The sequence below is a fragment of the Monodon monoceros genome, unplaced genomic scaffold, assembly GCF_005190385.1.
Source record: "Monodon monoceros isolate NGI ecotype Baffin Bay Population unplaced genomic scaffold, NGI_Narwhal_1 Super_Scaffold_20, whole genome shotgun sequence".
Classification (NCBI taxonomy): Eukaryota; Metazoa; Chordata; class Mammalia; order Artiodactyla; family Monodontidae; genus Monodon; species Monodon monoceros.
The window spans coordinates 73,472,413-73,494,333 of NW_021703777.1; the positions used below are offsets into that span (position 1 = coordinate 73,472,413).

General features: G+C 38.0%; 2 protein-coding genes across 5 annotated transcripts; one reads left to right on the plus strand and one right to left on the minus strand.

The window, feature by feature from the left end:
- Window positions 1-2,601: 2,601 nt before the first annotated feature.
- Window positions 2,602-17,189, minus strand: LIAS (lipoic acid synthetase). Of its 3 annotated transcripts, XM_029235611.1 has the most exons (11): window positions 17,040-17,189; window positions 15,766-15,938; window positions 14,706-14,799; window positions 13,691-13,771; window positions 12,367-12,523; window positions 12,223-12,280; window positions 10,060-10,188; window positions 7,758-7,903; window positions 7,038-7,108; window positions 6,198-6,309; window positions 2,602-2,943 (listed from the first exon to the last, which is right to left on the minus strand). In XM_029235611.1, the coding sequence occupies exons 1-11, from the start codon at window positions 17,082-17,084 to the stop codon at window positions 2,891-2,893; spliced, it is 1,119 nt and encodes a 372-aa protein (XP_029091444.1). In that variant the 5' UTR covers window positions 17,085-17,189; the 3' UTR covers window positions 2,602-2,890. The 3 variants fall into 3 exon arrangements, 2 of the variants coding, with proteins under 2 accessions (XP_029091444.1, XP_029091445.1); XR_003795618.1 differs by lacking the exon at window positions 2,602-2,943 and having other exon boundaries at window positions 6,201-6,309; window positions 7,758-7,899; XM_029235612.1 differs by lacking the exons at window positions 12,223-12,280; window positions 12,367-12,523; window positions 14,706-14,799 and having other exon boundaries at window positions 2,683-2,943.
- Window positions 17,190-17,312: 123 nt separating this feature from the next.
- RPL9 (ribosomal protein L9) lies at window positions 17,313-21,744 on the plus strand. Of its 2 annotated transcripts, none has more exons than XM_029235613.1 (8): window positions 17,313-17,330; window positions 17,778-17,824; window positions 17,914-18,029; window positions 18,615-18,710; window positions 19,692-19,824; window positions 20,690-20,770; window positions 21,275-21,389; window positions 21,667-21,744. In XM_029235613.1, exons 2-7 carry the CDS (start codon window positions 17,779-17,781, stop codon window positions 21,379-21,381), a joined length of 579 nt encoding a protein of 192 aa, XP_029091446.1. In that variant the 5' UTR covers window positions 17,313-17,330; window position 17,778; the 3' UTR covers window positions 21,382-21,389; window positions 21,667-21,744. The 2 variants fall into 2 exon arrangements, with proteins under 2 accessions (XP_029091446.1, XP_029091447.1); XM_029235614.1 differs by having other exon boundaries at window positions 17,325-17,335.
- Window positions 21,745-21,921: the final 177 nt, after the last annotated feature.

Consider the following 21,921-nt stretch of genomic DNA (forward strand, 5'->3'; position numbering starts at 1 on the left):
TGGCTCTGAGTAAGCAGGCAGCCAAGTTTATAACCCTCAAGGCAGGAGACTTGAGGATTATAATTATTATTTTCAATCCTGACATTTGGGAGTCACTCATTGAGAAATCTAGCTCATGCCCCAAACACGCTCCCAGTGGAGCTCTATCAATTAGATAGCTCCTGCCACCCCAGCTTCCAAATAGCTTTAGAGTGGCTCATCACTTAGTATGTCTTTACAGCCAAGGAGATGAAGGAGAGCCTTTAACACAAAAGGCAGAGACCAAAACAAACAAAGGAAACAGAGACAATGCTCAGTGCAGAGAATGACACTATCCTCAGAGAGAAAAATGGAAGAACTTGTAGCTAGGAAACAAGAACAGAATGCTATTTAAAAGGGGGGAAAAAAATCAGAGAACTGCTCTTGAAAATTAAAATGTGGTGGCCAAAATTTTAGCAAGAGAATAATCATCAAATGAAATTTTCATGGAAATCCAATACAAAATAGGTTAAATGGTATTTTATTAGCACAAATGTATGTGTGGCTTCTGAGTAGCTGGGAGTCCCCACAAGGATGAAGGGCACGTACTCAAATCTCTCTCTGCGGCTGCTCCTGCTGTTCTGCTCTACTCATACTCTGAATCTTTCTTTGGGGTGTTATTCCCATTTTTCTGCCTAAGTCCACTGGAGCTCATGCTTCTTAATGCAGTAATACAAATAATATCTCTAAAGTGAAGATGTTTTCAGGGAATTCCCTGGCAGTCCAGTGGTTAGGACTCAGCACTTTCACTGCTGGGGCCTGGGTTCTGTCCCTGGTCAGGGAACAAAGATCCCCCAAGCTGCATGGTATGGTCAAAAAATAATAATAATAATAATAATAGTAAAGATATCTCACCAAACAGGAATTGGGTTTCAGGGCTGGCTGATTCAGTGGCTGGAAAGGGGACAGTGACCCCTGTACTAATTGATTTCTTAAAAACCATGTGCATTTGTCACTTTCACTTTCTTAAAAATACTATTGGTGCTACAGAAAGAAAAGGATCAGACATACTGAAATGGGCACATGCCAGATTTTAACACATTGGAGACCACTGATGCATTAACTTGTGCTGTGCGATCAAGAAATTTTGTATAGGCCACCTGCCATGTCTGTGCATTTAAATACACTTCTTTTTAATGCATCATTGTTTAGGAAGGTCAAAGCTCTGCCTTGGCCTTTTAAAATTCAAGCCTGTCCATTCTTGTACATTTATGCAAGGGACTACACCTCTACAGCACCCACTCTCTAGGCTCAAATGTCCAGCAAGATCCAGGCATTTGTTCACATATTCTAATGAGTGAATGAATAACAAATTCAGAAGATACTATTTGTGATTCCACTTTGAAACAAACATTTCCTGCTAATCATCTTTCAGGTTTTTGGATTAAATTTAACTGGAGAGTATGCTGAGATTGCAAGATGTTTTAAATTTTTAAAATAATTTATCATTATTTAGCTGTATCAGTCAGGATTTTTCTCAATACTATATAACCAAAATAAAACAAAGGAGTAAGTAGACTGTTGAGGCCTGACAGAGACTGCAAACGTCATCCATGACTCCCAATTTCACATATGTATCAAAACAGCTTCATCTTATCATTCACTATTTTTATGTGTAGTTGTTACAAATCTAAAACCTTAACATACATTTGTGCTAATAAAATGCCATTTTAATTATTTTACATTGGGATACCAAACATTTCATTTGACAAAATGACTCTTCTGCTAAAATGTTTCATTACCAACTGCCTACACTGTGCAAAATTAGGAAACATCAGATTATGTTACAAAATCAGAGTCTGAAAAGTAATCCATTTTTCCGGTGAAATAATAGATTTTGAAGGAGGGTAGTTGCCAGAGATGTTAAAATGGAAAGTTGATGGGGTTAATTTTACACAGCAAAATTTGTTAGGATCTATAAGGAAAGTGAGTCAAAGTATATATGGCTCCCTGAGTTAAATTAAAATGTAACTAATTTTCAAAGTTATGCATTTTATAAAAAAAAATTAGTTCACTTATTTAAAACTTCAAAACAAAATTGGCTATCCAAATTACATATTTTATAATATTGCCATCTAAGTACTTCCTTTGTGAGATGTAGTAGAAAAACAGGATTCAGAGTCAAAAGATGAATTTGAGTTCTAGTACTTAGGAAAGAAATTCCTCATTCAGGTCATTACTATGATAGAACACAGCCACCTCACCAGAGTGGTGAGAGGAATGAAAGGAACAAATGGATAGTGCATGTGATGTAGCAAACTATTATAAAATGAGAGTTAATATTTTATTTTTAGATTATATTTCCCCATCTTGGACAACATCATGGTCTTGGTTTAATAGAGGTCCTAAATAAGCAATCAGCATAAAACTCTTCTGTAGGTCTAAAGTAGTCATATCAATGTGAAGAGTCAACACTGAAACTCTTAAGCCTTTCTACATTATTCCAACGATGTTATGCTATTATGCAAAGGACATATGCTACTTATAAGTAAACAGATACAATCTCAATCTATTTTGACTGTTTCATCACAGTATGTCATTTTTCAGAAATGAAACGTGACAATGATGTATAGAGGCTTAAAAGATTTTCTACAAGTTTTTAATGTATTGTTTAAACTACACTATTAACAGTAAACTCTTACAAAGATGTTTTATGATTACATCATAACAAGCAATTGTTTACTGGGACAAAGAAGATATGCTAAAAGACAAATGAATTATTATAATTAAATATGCACAGCTTATTGATATCTTTCGTAAAACAAAAAGACTGGGATATATCCACTGAAGTTTAGGCATTCTGCCATCACTTCTGTTACCAACTGGAGTCAAAGTTTTAAAATTCCTGTGATCTTGAATGTCTTGTTAAGTGTTAGAGGGCTTTTGTTTTTCTTTTAGCCACTAGACTTTTCAGGAAAAATTCACCTATTTAGGAAAAATAAAAATACATTAATAGCAATTTAAAGTAAATTTCAGAATAATTATACTTCAGTGTTTCCCTTTAAAGAAGACTTTTGTATTTATTGGTGTTTTTCTCTTCTCAAATCTCAATGGCAATAATTTTCTAACCTCACATATCCCCCATATCTTTGGTACTTTCCTCAACCATAATGCTTAGTCATTATTCTTTTTCTTTTAAAAGAGCTTTTTTTCATAAATTTATTTATGTTCATTTTTGGCTGCATTGTGTCTTTGTTGCTGCGCGCGGGCTTTCTCTAGTTGTGGTGACCGGGGGCTACTCTTCGTTGTGGTGCGTGGGCTTCTCACTGCGGTGGCTTCTCTTGTTGTGAAGCACGGGCTCTAGGTGCGTGGGCTTTAGTAGTCGCAGCATGCGGGCTCAGTAGTGTGGCGCACGGGCTTAGTTGCTCCACGGCATGTGGGATCTTCCCAGACCAGGGCTCAAACCTGCGTCCCCTGCATTGGCAGATGGATTCTTTTTTTTTTTAAATTATTTGTTTAATTTATTTATTTTTGGCTTTTTTGGGTCTTTGTGGCTGTGCGCAGGCTTTCTCTAGTTGCAGTGAGTGGGGGGTACTCTTCATTGCGGTGCACTGGCTTCTCATTGCGGTGGCTTCTCTTGTTGCGGAGCACGGGCTCTAGGCACTCGGGCTTCAGGAATTGTGGCTCGCGGGCTCTGGAGCGCAGGCTCAGTAGTTGTGATGCATGGGCTTAGTTGCTCTGCAGCATGTGGGATCTTCCTGGACCAGGGCTTGAACCCGCATCCCCTGCATTGGGAGGCAGATTCTTAACCACTGCACCACCAGGGAAGCCCAGCGGGTGGATTCTTAACCACTGCACCACCAGGGAAGTCCCTAGTCATTATTCTTAAAAAACTTTTTCTATCACTACAATTTTTACCATTACTCTTTCTAGTAAAGAAATATTATGAAGGGTGACCCTATTGTATCTGTGGGCTGTTTCTGTGCATTTATTCCACTTCATGTGCACCATCTATTCCTCATCACCGACAAAGTATTGCTGTTGGCACAATTCATTTCAGAGAGCAATTTTGCTACATTATTAGCCTGGATCTGATGTTTATAAAACAGATCTTGCTGCAGTTGAGCAGATTCATTTGATGGCATCTCTTTAGCTTATTCCTCTCTAGGGAAGCAAGAGCTCTCATTTATAATGGGCTTGCTTTCTCTCCACCCCCTAAGACATGCCTATGCACTAAGTTAGCTGCTCAGAGGAGGCACTTTCACTTTTCAGGTCATTAGGGTTCCATTTAGTCTATCACTGTTATAGCACGGCTCAAAGCTTATTGGCAGAGTTCAGCACTGCAGGCCCGACTTTATGAGGAGTCTGATGAACTTCTCTGCCATCTTAATACATGAGTAGAACTGTGATGATTGTATCTGTACATAATCACCAAGAATCCTAAGACTCATAACCTTGCCAAGTAATGGAGAGAATAATCCGTGCTGCCCCATGCCTCATCTAAATCTGGTAAGAGTAGAACCATATTATCAGATCCTAATCCATCATCTAAATCTAATACTTTGACCTTTTACTGGTAATTTTAAAGGAATTAAAAAGTTTATAATTCACTTCCTCATAATTGTTAGAAATTTTCCTTACCAAAAACAAAAACAAACGAAACAAAAAACAAACAAAAAAACCCAAACCAGCAAAATAAAAAGTCCTTTCAAATGACATTTTTCTACTTTGACCACCCTGGAAGCTGATGTTGGTCCTATCCTTTATATATATTTTTAGCTTGCCAATAGTGCTCCTTAAAGAATAAATCACTTATCATTATTGGTTTCCAAAATTCCCACATCCTGTCAGTCAGTGTTGAATCAAATTCTTGGGTTTTATAACTAAGATAAGCTGTTGTTAGTTCATTAAAATGTCTTCAGTTTCTTTACATGAACACACTGAATATTACTAACATCGGAACATTAATTTTTACAAATAGAATTTATGCCTAATTTTAACATATCTAGGATTTAGACTCCACTATGTAAGTCATTTAAAAGATCATTAATAGTATAACATGGTTTGGACATACCCAAAAAACAACTAGCTGTTTATTCTTGTAATGGCCATTACCACATGACTTTATCTCTTGAAAAAGGCTTTTAGGACTTCCCTGGTGGCACGGCGGTTAAGAATCCGCCTGCCAATGCAGGGGACACGGGTTTGATCCCTGGTCCAGGAAGATCCCACATGCTGTGGAGCAACTAAGCCCATGCTCCACAGCTACTAAGCCTGCGCTCTAGAGCCCATGAGCCACAACTGCTGAGCCTGTGCTCTAGAGCCCGTGAGCCACAACTGCTGAGCCCGCGTGCCACAACTACTGAAGCCTGTGCGCCTAGAGCCTGTGCTCCGCTACAAGAGAAGCCATCGTAATGAGAAGGCTGTGCACCGCAATGAAGAGTAGCCTCCGCTCGCCACAACTAGAGAAAGCCCGTGTGCAGTGATGAAGACCCAGCGCAGCCAAAAATGAATAAATAAATTAAAAAAAGAAAAAAAGAAACTATCTTTTATTTTTATAAGTCAGCTCAAGCTACTGATCAAAATAAGAGCCGAAATTACAGAGGTAAAAAAATTGCATTGTAGGACTTCCCTGGTGGCGCAGAGTGCTTAAGAATCTGCCTGCCAATGCAGGGGACAGGGTTCAATCCCTGGTTGGGGAAGATCCCACATGCCGCAGAGCAACTAAGCCCGTGCGCCACAACTACTGAGCCTGTGCTCTAGAGCCCGTGTGCCACAACTACTGAAGCCTGTGCACCTAGAGCCTGTGCTCCGCAACAAGAGAAGCCACAGCAGTAAGAAGCCCATGCACCGCAAGGAAGAGTAGCCTCCGCTTGCCGCAACTACAGAAAGCCCGTGTGCAGCAACAAAGACCCAATGCAGCCAAAAGTAAATAAATTAATTAATAAGTTAAAATAAATAATTGCACTGTAGATAATAAAATTACACTAAACATTTCCATAGGGAAAATAACCTTATGGATTTTTTTTCCTGTTGCTTCTGGGAGGAAAAACACAAAGATATTAATGCAAGCAGCAATGTTGTCAAATAGATACTTACCCTTAAGGAGCAAAGTTCCTAAAGATATTTCAGGAAAAAAAAATTTTTTTTTCTTCCCCACAAAAGACAACCACAGCTATTATCATTTTAATGTGGAAAATTACAGACTAAATAGAACCATGCTCTGCAGTCTAACTTACCTGCTTTATATGAAGAACGCACCAGAGGGCCACTTGCAGTATAATGAAATCCAAGTTCATTTCCTACTTTTTCCCAGTATTTGAACTTTTCAGGAGTAATGTATTCTTCAACCTAGATTTAAAGAATTAATTCTAGATTCTAGAATTTTCCTAAATCATTTCGGTTCTATACAAAAATCTACTTGTTGGCTACTCGGTCAGAACGTAATTATAGTGAAATTAGAGAAGAGGGGAAACATATCAATTTGGAATTATATTAGCTATTCCAAAAGGGAAAGAAAATGAGACTATTTGTAGAGATTATATATCTGTATCATTCCTTTATTGACCAACAGGTACAATCAAAAATTAGTCACACCTATTTCTATAAGATTCCTGACAGAAAAAAAAAAAAAAAGATTCCTGAGGACAAGACTGTGTTACTCATCTTGTATCTTCTGCTCGGCACTGTGTCTGGCACATGGTCACTACTCAAGAAATGTTTTTTGAATGAATGAATAAATGTCCAATATAGAAATAGGGAGACCTACTTTTCTTTCTTACTTCACCTCTGGCTCTCATATAATTCTAAAACAAATCACAAGATCACCAAGTGTGAATGAACACAACTTTCCAACTTAAAAATTTTTTTCCTGTAGGTCACTTAAGTTATACAATTTTGGGCGCAGCAAATAAATGCCAGTGTAGCTGCTTTATGCAGATAATAAAATGGAAACTGGAACTTAGAAATATACACGGAACACTACACTAAAAAGCCAGCAGCTTCTTAATTTTATCTAAAGAAAATAAAGATTTAATTCAAATTACCATTAAACATTTGGCAATTTATGGTAGTTGTACCTTAAGGTGGCGCTTTGTTGGCTGCATATATTGTCCTAAGGTCAAACAGTCCACATCTGCTTCACGAAGTACTACAGGAAAAAAAGCACACATTGCATTAGCAGATGTTTTTACAATGCTAACTGTATGCATTGTTGTAAAGAGCAGCTTTTAATTATTATTTGAACTTATTACTCTTTGAACCAATAAATAACTGTAAGTTGGCCAAGGATCTTCAGGTAAAATAAAAGCTTTCATATTTTAAAATTTAAGAAGCGCAAGAATCACAAAGCAAATGGATTTAATGGACTAAGGTTCAGCAAAGTCCAAAGCACACCATTACATTGTTGTGTAACAATTCTATAAGTAAGCACTTCCTCAAAGGCCTGAATTCATCCTAGTCATCTTTGGATTGTCAGTGCTTGACAGAGCTCCTGGTACCTGGCTGGATTCAAAAACTGTCTAATGAGTGAATAAGTGGACAAAATCATGTTTTTAGTTGATGAAAGGCTAAGAAATAAAATGGGATGCAAATTTCATATCCTGAGCATCCTGTACATCATTCCATGAAGTTTTAAGAAAACATACTTCCTTTCCTGCTGTTTACAACATATACTATATATATGTTCTCACTGGCACTTTCACTGAGACTATGGAGAAAGCATAACAGGTCCTTCAAAGTGGGACTCCTGCTATTACTCAAATTAAATGGAAAAGAGTTTTCATTTTCAATTTATTTACCTTTCATCATTGCATATACTTGCTCGTCATTCTCACCTAAACCCAACATTATAGATGTTTTAGAAATAACATCAGGTCGAACTTCCTTGGCATGTTTCAGTATGCGTAGAGACTGGTCAAAATTGGCCCGGGGATCACGAACCTTCCTTGAAAACAGCAAAGCTGTTGTCAGCATGAATAACCACAAGCTCAACTAAGTACATAATTATGCAAGCAACCTGAAAGACCAGAAAAGTACATTCTGGACATCATGCTACATCATATGGTTCAATGGTAACATTTTTGCACAAATGTCTAAGTGCTACTTTAGGAAAGAAAATCAGGCTTCACTAGGCCCCCAACTCTGTTGACTTTTCAGGCCTTTCAAGCCTGGGGCAGAGAAAATGAGAATGGAAGTAATGAATGAAGTAATTCATTTTATGAATTACTCATTGAGAAACCAGGATTCCGAAGCTGAGAATAAGTGATTAGAAGAGTAGTCAAGAGAGAAGGGGAAAAAAGTGGAAGAAAATCTCGATACTGAACAAAGAAAAAACCATTTAACCTGAACCATTTCAGAGGAATGAAACTTTTATGTTCATTTCTAAAGACTAAGCTGCCCTCTGCTGGTAAGTATATAGCTTGACATCTCTTAGGTAAAAAAATACATGATTCTGGAATTTTCACTGCAAAGGATAATGTTTTTTATTATTTTTTAAAATTAATTAATTTAATTTTTGGCTGTGTTGGGTCTTCGTTGCTGTACGTGGGCTTTCTCTAGTTGTGGTGAGTGGGGGCTACTCTTTGTTGCGGTGCACTGGCTTATCATTGCAGTGGCTTCTCTTGTTGCGGAGCACGGGCTCTAGAGCACAGGCTCAGTAGTTGTGGCACACGGGCTTAGTTGCTCGGCAGCCATGTCGTATCTTCTGGGACCAGGGCTTGAACACGTGTCCCCTGCATTGGTAGGTGGATTCTTAACCACTGTACCACCAGGAAGTCCCGGATAATGTTTTTAAAATGAAAACAGAGAAACTGGCACCCACTCATGGTGGTATCATGAGATATGACAGGGTTGGAACAGGCTGTGTGCTAGACTTCAACAGGGGCCAAAGCAACATGGCTTAAATGGATAAGGCCCAAAGGACACAAAGTTGGTGATGTTAAATCAGCCTTCATTTGAATTCTAATGTACCTTTATTCTGTGTAATTGATTTATTGTTATGGTTGTTATTTTTAATCAGAGACCAGTTCACAGGGAAGAGAGGAAACAAATTAATAAATTTTAAAATAATCACAGAGACTTCTCTGGTGGTCCAGTGGGTAGGACTCCATGCTCCCAATGCAGGGGGCCCAAGTTTGATCCCCGGTCGGGGAACTAGATCCCACATGCATGACACAATGAAGATCCCTCATGCAGCAACTAAGACCAGGTACAGCCAAGATAAATAAATAAATAAATATTAAAACACACACACACACAATTGATAATAAGGAAATTACTTTTTGGAAGTTATTTCTCCACTGAATTCAAGTCATGCTCCCTAATATATTTATGATTTAGTGGAAATCCTGGTTATTGTTTATCCTACTTCTTTCTTTAACACAGAATAATGTGTAGAACCTAATAAAATCACTATCAAATGCTTTACTAAAATAATGAAAATGAATTATTAATCTTGCCCAAAATTTTTCATTTTTCTGAAATATGAATGTACTTATTGATGTAGAATAACAATCTGTAATTATTCCTAACTACTAAAATCATTAGGAAGAGTAAGACAGCTTAGTATCTACTTTTTAAAAGAGATCTGAAATACATCTGAGTGTACTAGGTTTTTCTTCAGCATCATTTACTGCATATATTATTGCCAAGTGGATGGTTAAAAGTCTTTTTCTAGAACTACAATCAAAGCAATTGCTCGAGTAAGTTTTTCTTCTTGAAAACTGTTCTTTGAAAAAAAACAGCTCGTTGGTACCTGCAATGATACTTTACAAAAAAAAAAAAAAAAGAAAGAAAAAAAAGATGCTCATTATGTGTGTGTGTACCAAAACGTATACACACATGTATAAATATATAAGTATATATATTACACTTAGATGTTAGTAATTGATACTACTAGGTGGAAATATTATGGGTGATGTTTACATTCTTTTTGTTGGCTACATTTTTTTATTTTTCTGCAATAGACATATGTTGTTTTTGTTTAAAAACAGAGTTCACTTTATAAAAGCGAATTACAAAGTTCTCCCCTGAAACAAGTGAGAAAATGTAGCAGATTCTGACCCTCCAAACTTCCCAACATTACTCTGTATATGAAATCACCTTTGTAATTCTGGAACTGTTTCTACATTATGTGCATACACATCTAATCCTGACAGAGCAACTTTTTCTATTGCTTTAAGATCTCCTCGGAAATCAGGGGTGAGACATTCCACAAGGATTTTCGGATTCCTAGGGTGAAAAAGAGATAAGTGTCAAACTGAGGAAAAGAACTGACATAACTGTTGATCAAAATAGAAGTCACCAGTACTCATTCAGTATCAGTTTCAACACGGTAAGCTTTAGAACCTTGCCAAGAATAGCATGAACACAAAAATGTTTATATATGAACTGTTAAATGAAAAACAAACAAAAAAAACCCCCAAAAAACCAAACAAACCTATAACATCAAATAATATGCACACTGTGGTTAAAACACATCTGCATGTAAATAATGATCAGAATAAATTTTGGTAAATTTTGGGATTATATAGAATTTTAAACTTTATTAAGTAGGTATTAAAAAATTGTTTAAAGGAATTAAAATACAAATATAAAACATTAAATATAAAATAACCTTTGTATTTTTTTAGAAAATAAATTGGGATATCTCTTATGTGAATGCAAATATTAATTCCTTTAATTCTGCATTCTTTTAAAATTCATGAATAGTGCCCTCCTCGCGTCCTCTAGACAAATATTTCACAAGTGCTCTGACCTTTAAAAACTATCTTCTGAGTTGCTGAGTCATGAGCTTTGCTTAAATGAAATACAAGCTAAACATTAATCTTCCTATTTATATTCTGGCTATATTTATGCATTCAAGCATTAAAATATGAACTAGGTCATAAAGCTGTTCCCTTTGACAAGTAGTAGAAATGACTGGGAAACTAAAACTTTTTCACAAACCCAACTGCAAAGTTTTTTTTGGAGCTGTTTCATGCGAGAACAGATGTAGAAAGGACCACATACACACCCTCCCATGGATACAAGAGATGTTCAAAGAACACATCTTATAACTCACTGTTTTTTTAACTGCAAGTTGAGACTTATTAGTAGTTTTGTCAGATCAATTTTGTTGGTGGCAAACAAAACTTTTTTTAAATGAACTATAAAAAAATAAAATAGAAAATATTGGGGGAATCACTGAAAAAATATTTACTGAGGGTGCTAGACTAGTACTGAGCTGTAGAAAATAAGCATAGGACTTTCCTGGTGGTGCAGTGGTTAAGAATCTGCCTGCCAATGCAGGGGACATGGGTTCGAGCCCTGGTCCAGGAAGATTCCACATGCCGTGGAGCAACTAAGCCCGTGCACCACAACTACTGAGCCTGCGCTCTAGAGCCCGCAAGCCACAACTACTGAAGCCCGTGCACCTAGAGCCCATGCTCCACAACAAGAGGAGCCACCGCAATGAGAAGCCCACGCAGCACAATGAAGAGTAGCCCCCGCTCGCCACAACTAGAGAAAGCCCGCACAGCAATGAAGACCCAATGCAGCCAAAAATAAATAAATAAATAAATAAATAAAAAATAAACTCCTTTTTAGGGCTTCCCTGGTGGCTCAGTGGTTGGGAGTCTGCCTGCCAATGCAGGGGACGCGGGTTCATGCCCCGGTCTGGGAAGATCCCACATGCCGCAGAGCTGCTGGTCCTGTGCTCCACAGTGGGAGAGACCACAGCAGTGAGAGGCCCACATACCGCAAAAAAAAAACCACAAAACTCCTTTTTAAATGCTTTTTAAATACATAGAATTTACATGTTAATAAAATGTGAGTTATGGGTAAAATTCCCAGGGCATATCAATAGTGATAAAATTTATATCAAGATTACATATTTTAACAATGTGGGAGTTTATCTCATCCTAACTTCTTCTAGATGATGGTTTATTTAAATCAGTGCTAGGAAGATTAGTTTTATACTTCTTATAAAATTACTCAAAGTTTAGACTGATACTCAAATATGAAGGAGGGGCTCTATGGACTAAAGGTCCATGAATAAGTTTGTGTCCCTACATCCCTAAAATTTCTGCGAATATGTATCTGTATGTTTGAATACGACTTTTCTGGAGAAAAGACCACATAATTTCCAGCAGATTATGAGACAGGTTTATAATCCCCACAAAAGGTTAATAACCACTGCTTTAAGGTAAAGACCTAAAATAAACTGAATTTACATGGATCAAAAGTCCTTAAATTACACAAGCAAATGCAAAAACAAGTAAGTACCTTTCCTTTAAGTAAGACACAGTCTTTGCAAAGTGCTCAGCTCCTCCATCAGGCATATCTAGAAACAAAAGAGTCCATTGCTTAAGATGATGTCATAACTTGATAAGAGCCAATTTCTGGAAGAGGTAATGACGATGCACTAACCATCTCGATCCACAGACGTCAGGACTACATAATCCAGACCCCACTCTGCAATTGCCTTTGCAGTATTGTAGGGCTCATTGGCATCCAGTGGAGGTGGATTTCTTGCAGTCTTAACAGAACAAAATCTACAACCTCTTGTACATGTGTCACCCATCAACTAGAATAGAGATGTTACAATTTAAATCAAATAAACAGATGACTTACAGAATGTAATGTTAAGGGAATAAAACTGCAATGAATGTATAAACTTTGATTCTGTTTTTAAGAAATTTAAAACATTCAAAGCTAAACAATACAGTTAAGGAATACAAACATATATGGTAAAACTAAAGAAAAAGAAAGGCAAGGGATAAAACCAGAGATTTCCATCATGGAGTATTCAGAATCACTCCTTCATTCAAGAATTGACATTGCATAACTTAGATAAACTCTCTGGTTGGCTCTGTATTATTCCAGAAGGAGCTCTATCTCATAAGAATCCCCAGCTCCTCGTCTAAATAGTCTCTTGCTGATATAACTAAACAGTTTATCAGACATTCCCCAGACAAGTATGAACTTTCAGTTGCACATAATTTATATTTAACCCATACTTCAATCTCCAAACTCCTCTGTATAAATAATATGGTAGATTGCATTGTTAATCCCATTTCTTACTCTATCATATTAAGATTTTACATCTCACCCACTGCCATGTAACTTGCAGGACCCGCCTACTTGGGGAGGAAGTTATGTCTCTACTCCCACTCATGCTTGGCTTGAGTGGCTTATTTTGGCCAATAGAATGATAGCAGCCATGATGAAGCAGAAACCTCAAATGTGCATGGATGGCTTGCCCTCTTGTGCTCCTTCCATCCTCCATGATAAGAATATGCCTTGGAGAGCCACCGGTCCATGAATAAAGCTCTCTAGAGCAGACCTGAATCCAACCTACTTCCTGGAGTCCAGCTTAGCCCAGTCAAGAACAGATGAACACAGGCCAACTGAAAGTCCCATGAGGGAGAAAAATAAATGCTTATTATTTCAGGGGCAAAATGAATAACAAGTTAAGCCAACATGAAGAACATTTCCAAAAATTAACAGAAGAGATATGTCAAGGCAGCACATGATTAACCATCAGGTAGATGGAAGAATCAATAACAGACTTATTCAGAGAAGGGTGAGATCATAACAGGCTGGATTATTCTGTCGGGTTTTTTCCCACATTTCTCATAAACTCATATGTAACAAGAAATCTGATCAGAGATTCATAATGTACATTTGTAGGAGAAAGACACAAAACATTTCCTTTCAGTCTCTAGACTTTAGAATTTGAGGCTGGGCTTACCATGATTGTGGCAGTAGCAGTGGCATGTTCTCCGCCCCCCCAACACTCTCCAATATTGGGACATCGAGCTTCCTCACATACCTGTGGGTAAAAGGGAACTGAATACGGTCAGGTTGAAAATACTTACCAATTGAGCAAATTAGTCAGCAGGCATGTTTACACTATCCATTCTTCACAGCATATTTATGAAGAAATTCACTATTCAAAAATGCTGTTAAAACTGTCGAAGTATATAGATATTAGGATTCCATTTTTAAATTAAAAACTATATGAAGGGGGCTTCCCTGGTGGTGCAGTGGTTAAGAATCCGCCTGCCAATGCGGGGGACACGGGTTCGAGCCCTGGTCCGGGAAGATCCCACATGCAGCAGAGCAACTAAGCCTGTGCGCCACAACCACTGAGCCCGGGCGCCTAGAGCCCTGAACCTCGCCACTGCAATGAGAAGCCCGTGCACCGCAACGAAGAGTAGCACCCGCTCGCCACAAGTAGAGAAAGCCCACACATAGAAACGGAGACCCAACGCAGCCAAAAATAAATAAGTAAATTTTAAAAAAACAAAAAAAACCCAAAAAAACCCCTATATGAATGTATATATTTTACATGTGCAAATAAAAAGCCCTGCAAGGGTATATGTTGAACAGTTAAAGTGGTATAACAGTTAAACATTTGAGATTGCACATAGGATGCTTCACATTTAATATACCCTTTCCAACAAGCATGTACTTAATTTGTAATATAAAACACACAAAAACCCTCATTCCTGAAATTGCAGAAAAAAAATTTTTTTGTTTGTACTGTTAAATGAAAGGTTAAAAAATACAATTACTTTTTGTTTCTTTTGCAGGGAAAATAATCTTTAAATGTATTTCCATTACTGAGAGTAATTTATCACTAAACATCTTTATTTACTTTCCTTGCTATTTTTGATATGTATTTTATTAATTTTTAAGTTACATATATATGGAAAAATTACGGCTTCTGGTAAAGAGGGATATTTAACCCTCTGATAACTTACTGTATGAAGATTTAAATTCCGCAATGTATTTTTCAGTTTATTGTAATTTTTCCCCATGGGAATCTCTGTCTTTAGCCATGGAGGTAGTCTTAACCTGAGGAAAGCCAAATATAACTATACATTAACAAGTATGTTCCCAAATAATCACACAGCTTTGAAGTTACTCCGCTCTATTACAATTCCTAGTTAGGAATTTTCCCCCCATAATCCTGGATTAACTCTTTTAATTTCTGCCATAGGAGTAATAACAGAGAATGAAATTTAGATTTGCTCAAACCACTTTAGAAAACACCTATAACTGTGTCTAGCAGGGCACTGTGCTCATGTCTACTTTTGCAAAGGTACAGAGTAACACCATCCCAATAAAAAAATGAAGAAGCTTTTGAACATCTCATTCCCTAAAAAATAATACTGACAAAAAGTTCTATATTTGTTCAGATTAAGGAGAGACCCCCACAAGTGGACTTTCTGCTCTACATTCTAGATTTTGATAGTTATTAAGTGGAAAAAAATCTAAAATTTGGAGTGAAGACTACATTTCCTCAGGTTCCCTTTGACTTCCACCCACTTGTGATCTATAAGTTGCTAGGTAAAGTATCTCCCAATGCAATTTGCTCTCTGCACTAAATTCCCTTACAATTCTTTTAAACTAAGGCATGCTATCCATAGATCATATGTACATTGACTAGGCGAAGCAACAAGTTAGATCACCGACACCCAGTAACAATGAAAAACTTATTAAAGTGTAATAGACTAGTAACAAGGTGATAATCTTTGCTCTCTGAAGAAATTTGTTGCTGGGTGGAAAATGGGAGATGGTGGTGTAGGATGGCTAAGTCCTAGGAAGGTTGAAGAAAAACTGTCAGAGGGCAGAGAGAAAAGAAATAGCTTCCAACAATCTCACCTATTCACCTATTCTATGTTTGTTATCACTTCTTTCTAATGATGTTTAGCTAAATTTAACAAGCTGATTAAAAATATACCCTAGGGCTTGGTTATATCTGAAAATGATGCACTATGAAGAAATGGGACATTAAAATTACCTCAAAATTTCAATTACCTTTCTCCTTTCTGGCGTTTTAAGTCTCCTTTATATTCATCCCAGGTGCTCTTGTCTGCTAGATCACCAGATACAAAATCTTGAAGGTCTGGTCCATTCTGCAAAAATTTCTTCTTTTTATCTGGCAAGGAACTTACTTCTCTGACTGGACTGCATAAATATCTTCCAAATACCTAAACAAAGGGTTCATTATGACATTTATTTAGTGGGGTTTGGAATAACTTAGTTTTAACCTATTTTAATACCTAAAAGGGTAAAGCCCAGAGAACTGATTCAGAAATTATGTCAAACTATTTACAAGCTCTGTGTAGGAGCTGAGAATCTAAGATTAAGGAGGACCCAAGGGGAACAAACCAAACCTAAAGGAGAACGGGAGCTGACCATTTCCTGCTGGATTTAGAATAGATTTGGAAACCATTGGAACTGGCTAACATGCCACACTTTTCATGTAACCCATTTAGGTACTAAAAGTCTGTTTTTCAAGTTTAAATTGCAATAAGGGAGAAGATGCTACAGCTTTGAATTTTCTATTCCTGACTTGAGTCAAGGACGTTTAAATGAAATTTGAAGTAAATCTCTCTGCTTTGGACTTTGGATAAGCATATGTGTTAAAACGTAGAAGTGCTCAACTAGTTTCACAGAACTTGAAGAAGGGAAACCAAACCTAACGTTTTAATTTTCTAGGTTACATTCTGTGTTTAAAGAAGGAAGTCACTCAATATGTATTTGACCATAAGAAGCCATTGGCTTCTAGATCTGAACACACACGGACAAGACAGCCAAAACACTAAAAAATTCAAGTCAGTACTTATAAAGCAAAAGAACCTTCAAGAATTAAAAAAAAAAATACAGTGCCTATTAATGCTGCACGATTGCTATTGTACTTGCCCAGGTCTCCCACTCGAGTCTAGAGCATAGATTTGGGTTCTAATTGCCCAAACTGGTGTCTAGTACACAAGAGCTCAACACAAAGTAGTAATCTGGAGTGCTCACCGCAGTGGTCCTATAACGCTCCAATAAATACAGAGTACAAATCACTGATACGCAGAAAAAAAGCTCTCAGCGCCAGCCAGAGAGACCTATAAACAAACCAGTACCAGAGACTTAACCTCGTTGGGGTGTCGGAAGAATTAAATGAGATACCACAAGAAAAATTTTTAGAACAGTACGTGGCTCGAAGTAAACACTCAGTAAGTGCTGGCATTATTGGGCGCTCTAAAGGGATGGGAGCCCCCTCCACCCCACGCCCGCACCCTGCTCGCCCCGCAGCTCACCCGGGGGCCCACGGTGCGGACCGCGCCCCCGCAGCGTAGAGACATCCCTCTCTTTTTTTTCTAGCAGGGCCGAGCGATCACTAATTCCCGGGAAAAAAAGATGGAAAAACCGTCACTCGATTTATGACCGACAAGCTGAGCCACACCTGACCCTGTGGAACCTGCGCTGCTCCGCGATTGGCTGCTTTAGCCTAGTAGCGTCGCGCGCTTATGACGCCATACGCAGTACTCTTACGGCCTATAAGAACGTGATGACGAAAGACGCTCTCTCTTTGCCGCATCTACTGCGAGGTGAGGTTGGTTACTGTAATCGGTGGGCCTTGGGAATCTGAAGCCATCGGCTCAGGGAAAGCCAGCGGCGCCAGTCTGGCCCTCGGAAACCCTGTTTTGGTTGTCTACCCACGCGGCGAACGCCATATGAATTTGGTGGCGATGGCATTCGAGCCCTGTGCTGGGCTTTTAGGCCTCCCGCTCCTCAGCCTTGCCGGGATGGCGCCGGCTTGATGGAAGTCCCAGGGTGGCGTTGAGCGGGAGTTGGCCCGTTGGGCTTATAACACCCGCAGAGGAGCTGCTCCTTCCAGGCCGTAGCGTAGTGGGGGCCGCTCTCCCTGCTGGTCCTCCCGTATCCTTCCCGGGATTTTTGCCTGCGGTCTCCGGTAGGGGTGGAGGTCCGTGCATCGTAGTTTGGTCGAAAACAGGTCCTCTGCGGCCTTCTTACCCCAAGTGTTTGTGTTTCAGAATGAAGACCATTCTCAGCAATCAGACTGTCGACATTCCAGAAAATGGTACGAGACTTGGTGCTTGCATTTTTCTTACATCTTTACTACACGCTCTATACCTTGTTCCGAGACCTCACGAATACGTTCTCTCCTAGTCGACATTACTCTGAAGGGACGCACAGTTATTGTGAAGGGCCCCAGAGGCACCCTGCGGAGGGACTTTAATCACATAAATGTAGAACTCAGTCTCCTTGGGAAGAAAAAGAAGAGGGTGAGTTTTTGGTTTTTGTCACTTCAGTTGCTTGTTTGGAAGGTTGTGATTTAAGAGCATCAAATTGGGTTGCGTTTAAAATTATGGAATTGAGGTTCAGTGTTTTAACTTAAAATTTGGTGTCCAGAAGCGTAACTAGTTTCGGTGTTGCCTCAGTGAAATTGGAAAACGAGATTCTGAATAGAGTGGGTTATAAAAGATCAATACTAGTAGTTGTCATTCGTATCAAGTATTATTGCTATTACAAGTTAAGTTTAGTTTTCTTCTGATTGTTTTGTAAGAATCTTAGGAATGCAGCAGTAGATCTTTTAAACCTGGTATTTTAGTTTTCCAGGAGTGAAGTTTGATGCAGCTTCTACAAAACTTGTGTTCTGGGTTTTCATTCCTTTGTGAAGTAGTAGTGTACCTGTAATGTACAGTAACAAAAATGTTAATTGAGGACTTTGTGGTTTAATTTTTCCTTGAAAATCGTGTTTTAATTTGGGCAAATACTAGAATCTAGAGTACTTACTGTGAATAAATGGACTTTTTTCCAAGCCTACTTACTACCGGAAAGAATTTTCTAAAGTTTTTGTTCTGTTACAGCTCCGGGTTGACAAATGGTGGGGGAATAGGAAGGAACTGGCCACTGTTCGCACTATCTGTAGTCACGTACAGAACATGATCAAGGGTGTTACACTGGTAAGCAGGTTAACCAGACTACTTTGTTTTGGAAGGGGAGGTTTCTCAGCTGTGATTTATGTATGCAACATAAATGTCTCCTGCAGAGAATAGATTATGCATGTAACTTAGTTATGTGTACTTATTAAGTATATGGGAAAAAGTGATCTTGGCAAATGTGTTTAATAGGCATTCCTGGGTCTTAGTATTAAGTGATGTGAGTAAAGACTGAGTGATAAATAAGAGTAAAGACCAGATGGTCTTAATAGTATGCTGATGGTGTTTTTTCCACACAAAATAGGACTCATCTTCGGGGTGCATTTTTTTTTATATATAAAAAATGTAACATACAGGGTAGGCTTTGGTTTCTTGTTTTATCCCTGTCACCACCAGGACCTCTTGTAGGGATAGAAAAAGGTGGACCTAATTACTGAGCTCCTTGTCCATTTCCTTAAAAACATACCAGGTTAGGTTTCTTGAGGGCAGGGGGCGTGTCTTGGTGTCATCAGTTCTTGAAATCTGGCGTACCTTAGTAACTCAGTATGTTAGCTTGATGTCCAAGATGAAGGGCTTTGGGGTTCTCCTTCAATGGGAAACTAGCATTGTTTACTGTGGGCATAGCAGGTGGTAAAATACATGCTTCCTTAAGGAGCTTCACAGTCCAGTGAGGAGACACAGAAACACATGTTTTTGTGTAAAATTGTTGTAAGGCTTGGTATAGGTGATACATTTTACAAAACCTTGACAATGAGTGCTGCGTGAGAACTGTTTCAGTTTCTTTTGTCAGGAAGGAGGAAATTTTCCTCTAAAGTCTCCATTGATAATTTCTAGAGATTTGGTCAATCTTTTCTAGGTGCAGGGAGGGAGACAGCCTTGACAAATATGTAAATGTTCCCTATAAAAGGGCAACCCCTACTTGGTTTTCAGAGAAAAACTGGAAATCCTATCTTTCAAATTTCTCAGCATTGCTAATAGTTTGTTTATTTTGTTTATTTAACCTAGGGCTTCCGTTACAAGATGAGGTCTGTGTATGCTCACTTCCCCATCAACGTTGTTATTCAGGAGAATGGTTCTCTTGTTGAAATCCGAAATTTTTTGGGTGAAAAATACATCCGCAGGGTTCGGATGAGGCCAGGTATGGTTTAGAAATTTTCTTTCTACTTGTGAAGGCTGGTATTTTGGGTTAGCTATAAATAAGACCAGATTTATTTCAGAATTATCCAGTTTGATTATGGCTTTGTATCATATTTATACCAGTTGTGGTTCCTGAAGGCTTACATTTGGGGTAGTTTGCAGGCCATGGGAGCTGTGATTGGTTTTGCAAACTGAAATCCAAAAAAAGACCCATTTGAAAAGAGGTTAATACCTAGATTTCCTAGTTTCAGGTCTCAGCTCTCACTGTCAACCTTGGGCAGATTACCTCTATGTAGCTCATTTTACTCATCTGTAAAATTGGGAACATCTCATGATTAAATGACTTGAAATTGAAATGCGTTTTAAAAATAGTTCTTGTCTGATGCATAGTTAACACTGAAGCATTAGAAAGTTTTAAAACTTAGTGCTCTTGATGCTTTTTGATTCCGTTGAATTGTGGGGGTGGGAAGAAGGGATTGTACCAATTAATGGCTCTACAGAAATATTACATGATAGTTGCTATGGTCAGCAGTACTTAATGAGAACCCTTAGGTGAAAAATGAGCTTTGAGGGATACCAAATATACAGTAGAAGTAAGACTGGATACAAATTTTGTACAGCTAAATCCTACTAGCTGGATACCTTTTTCTCATACTCCTTAATTGAATCATAGTCTGTAATCAGTCTGGGACAGATTCATTCAAGCAGGAATACAAGATTGGCCCAGATAATACAGATTCTGTTACAAAACAATTCTTTTGGTGTGTGGAATTTTAAATGGAATAAATTGCTACTTAATTTAAATATTTTAAATAATGCTACAAATCTTATGTTGACACTATGCATATGCTCTCTTACCTTTTTAGGTGTTGCTTGTTCAGTATCTCAAGCCCAGAAAGATGAGTTGATTCTTGAAGGAAATGACATTGAACTTGTGTCAAATTCAGGTTTGTATGTTTACTGTGCCTGATTACGCCCATAAAATCTTACCTAAATCTTGTAGTTGAATACATGATATATGTTCTTTTAGTGAGCTTTTCTCTTTTATTTCATCTGTTTATTTTACTTACAGTGTTCCGTGGGGAGTTTGTAAAGACACTGGTCAGTCAGTTAAAAACAGACCTGGGAACTCTGTGTACAGAAAAACAATTAAACATGTGAAGGCATAAAAGAAAAGACTCTTAAGTACATTGGATATTAATAGGGACAAAAGGACTCAAGTTTAATTTGTTATACCTCTAATAGAGCAATCAAACATAAGTAACTAAATTTAAAAAATTACGGGGAAGGAGAGAAAAATGAGATAGACAAAAAGATTGGTGAGTTTTTTTAAATTGTGGGACTCTAATAAACTATCCCAAAGATACTTGGGTTTTGAGTATATAGCATATAATAAAATACTTATGATTTGGGTTTGGCTGATAAAATAATTGCCTTTTTCACTCTTACAGCTGCTTTGATTCAGCAAGCCACAACAGTAAAAAACAAGGATATCAGAAAATTTTTGGATGGTATCTATGTTTCTGAAAAAGGAACAGTTCAGCAGGCTGATGAATAAGATCTGAGGTAGGTTCTTGTAATGTCCATATAAATTTTATTAACTGCTTTAGTTGGGGGTCTTAATTGATTAAGAGACTTAAACTGGAGGTGTAGCAAAGGTAGAAAATGGAGACCTGCATTCTGGAACACAGTAAATTTGGCAGAATAAGAGATAGAATTGACACATTTTTACTATGAACCAGTAAATCATAATTTTATAGTATGTTTTAGATGATTCAGAGTAGAACTTTTCTGGGCAAGGATATTGATGGAGATTTACTGACATTTTCATTTCTTTTTACAGTGATCCAGTTACAGAAACCGCAAGAGGCCAGGCTTATATGTGATATTTTAAAAATGAATAAAAGCTCTTTTGACTTGAGACGTTTTCTTAAATTGATTACCCTTTCCAACTATTTGGCCAGTAAGCAGCTAAGTAAATTCTGGTGTGCTAAGAACAACAACAGAAGGAATAGGAGGGGTTTTTTAGTAAGACTTAATGGGAGAAGTGGTTTGAAGGAATAGCAAGGGTATTTCAGGCAAGAGGAATATGGGTATC

Bases quoted from the DNA above. Each gene is read 5' to 3' on its own strand.
- LIAS (XM_029235611.1), bottom strand. From the start codon at position 17,084: ATGTCTCTACGCTGCGGGGGCGCGGTCCGCACCGTGGGCCCCCGG. The intron at 7,904-10,059 runs GTGATTTCATAT...GCTGTTTTCAAG, and splicing joins ACAGTTCCAGAATTACAAAG to GAAGGTTCGTGATCCCCGGG. The intron at 7,109-7,757 runs GTAAATAAATTG...TTTTTCCTGTAG, and splicing joins AGTATATGCAATGATGAAAG to TACTTCGTGAAGCAGATGTG.
- RPL9 (XM_029235613.1), top strand. From the start codon at position 17,779: ATGAAGACCATTCTCAGCAATCAGACTGTCGACATTCCAGAAAATG. The intron at 18,030-18,614 runs GTGAGTTTTTGG...GTTCTGTTACAG, and splicing joins TTGGGAAGAAAAAGAAGAGG to CTCCGGGTTGACAAATGGTG. The intron at 18,711-19,691 runs GTAAGCAGGTTA...TATTTAACCTAG, and splicing joins TGATCAAGGGTGTTACACTG to GGCTTCCGTTACAAGATGAG.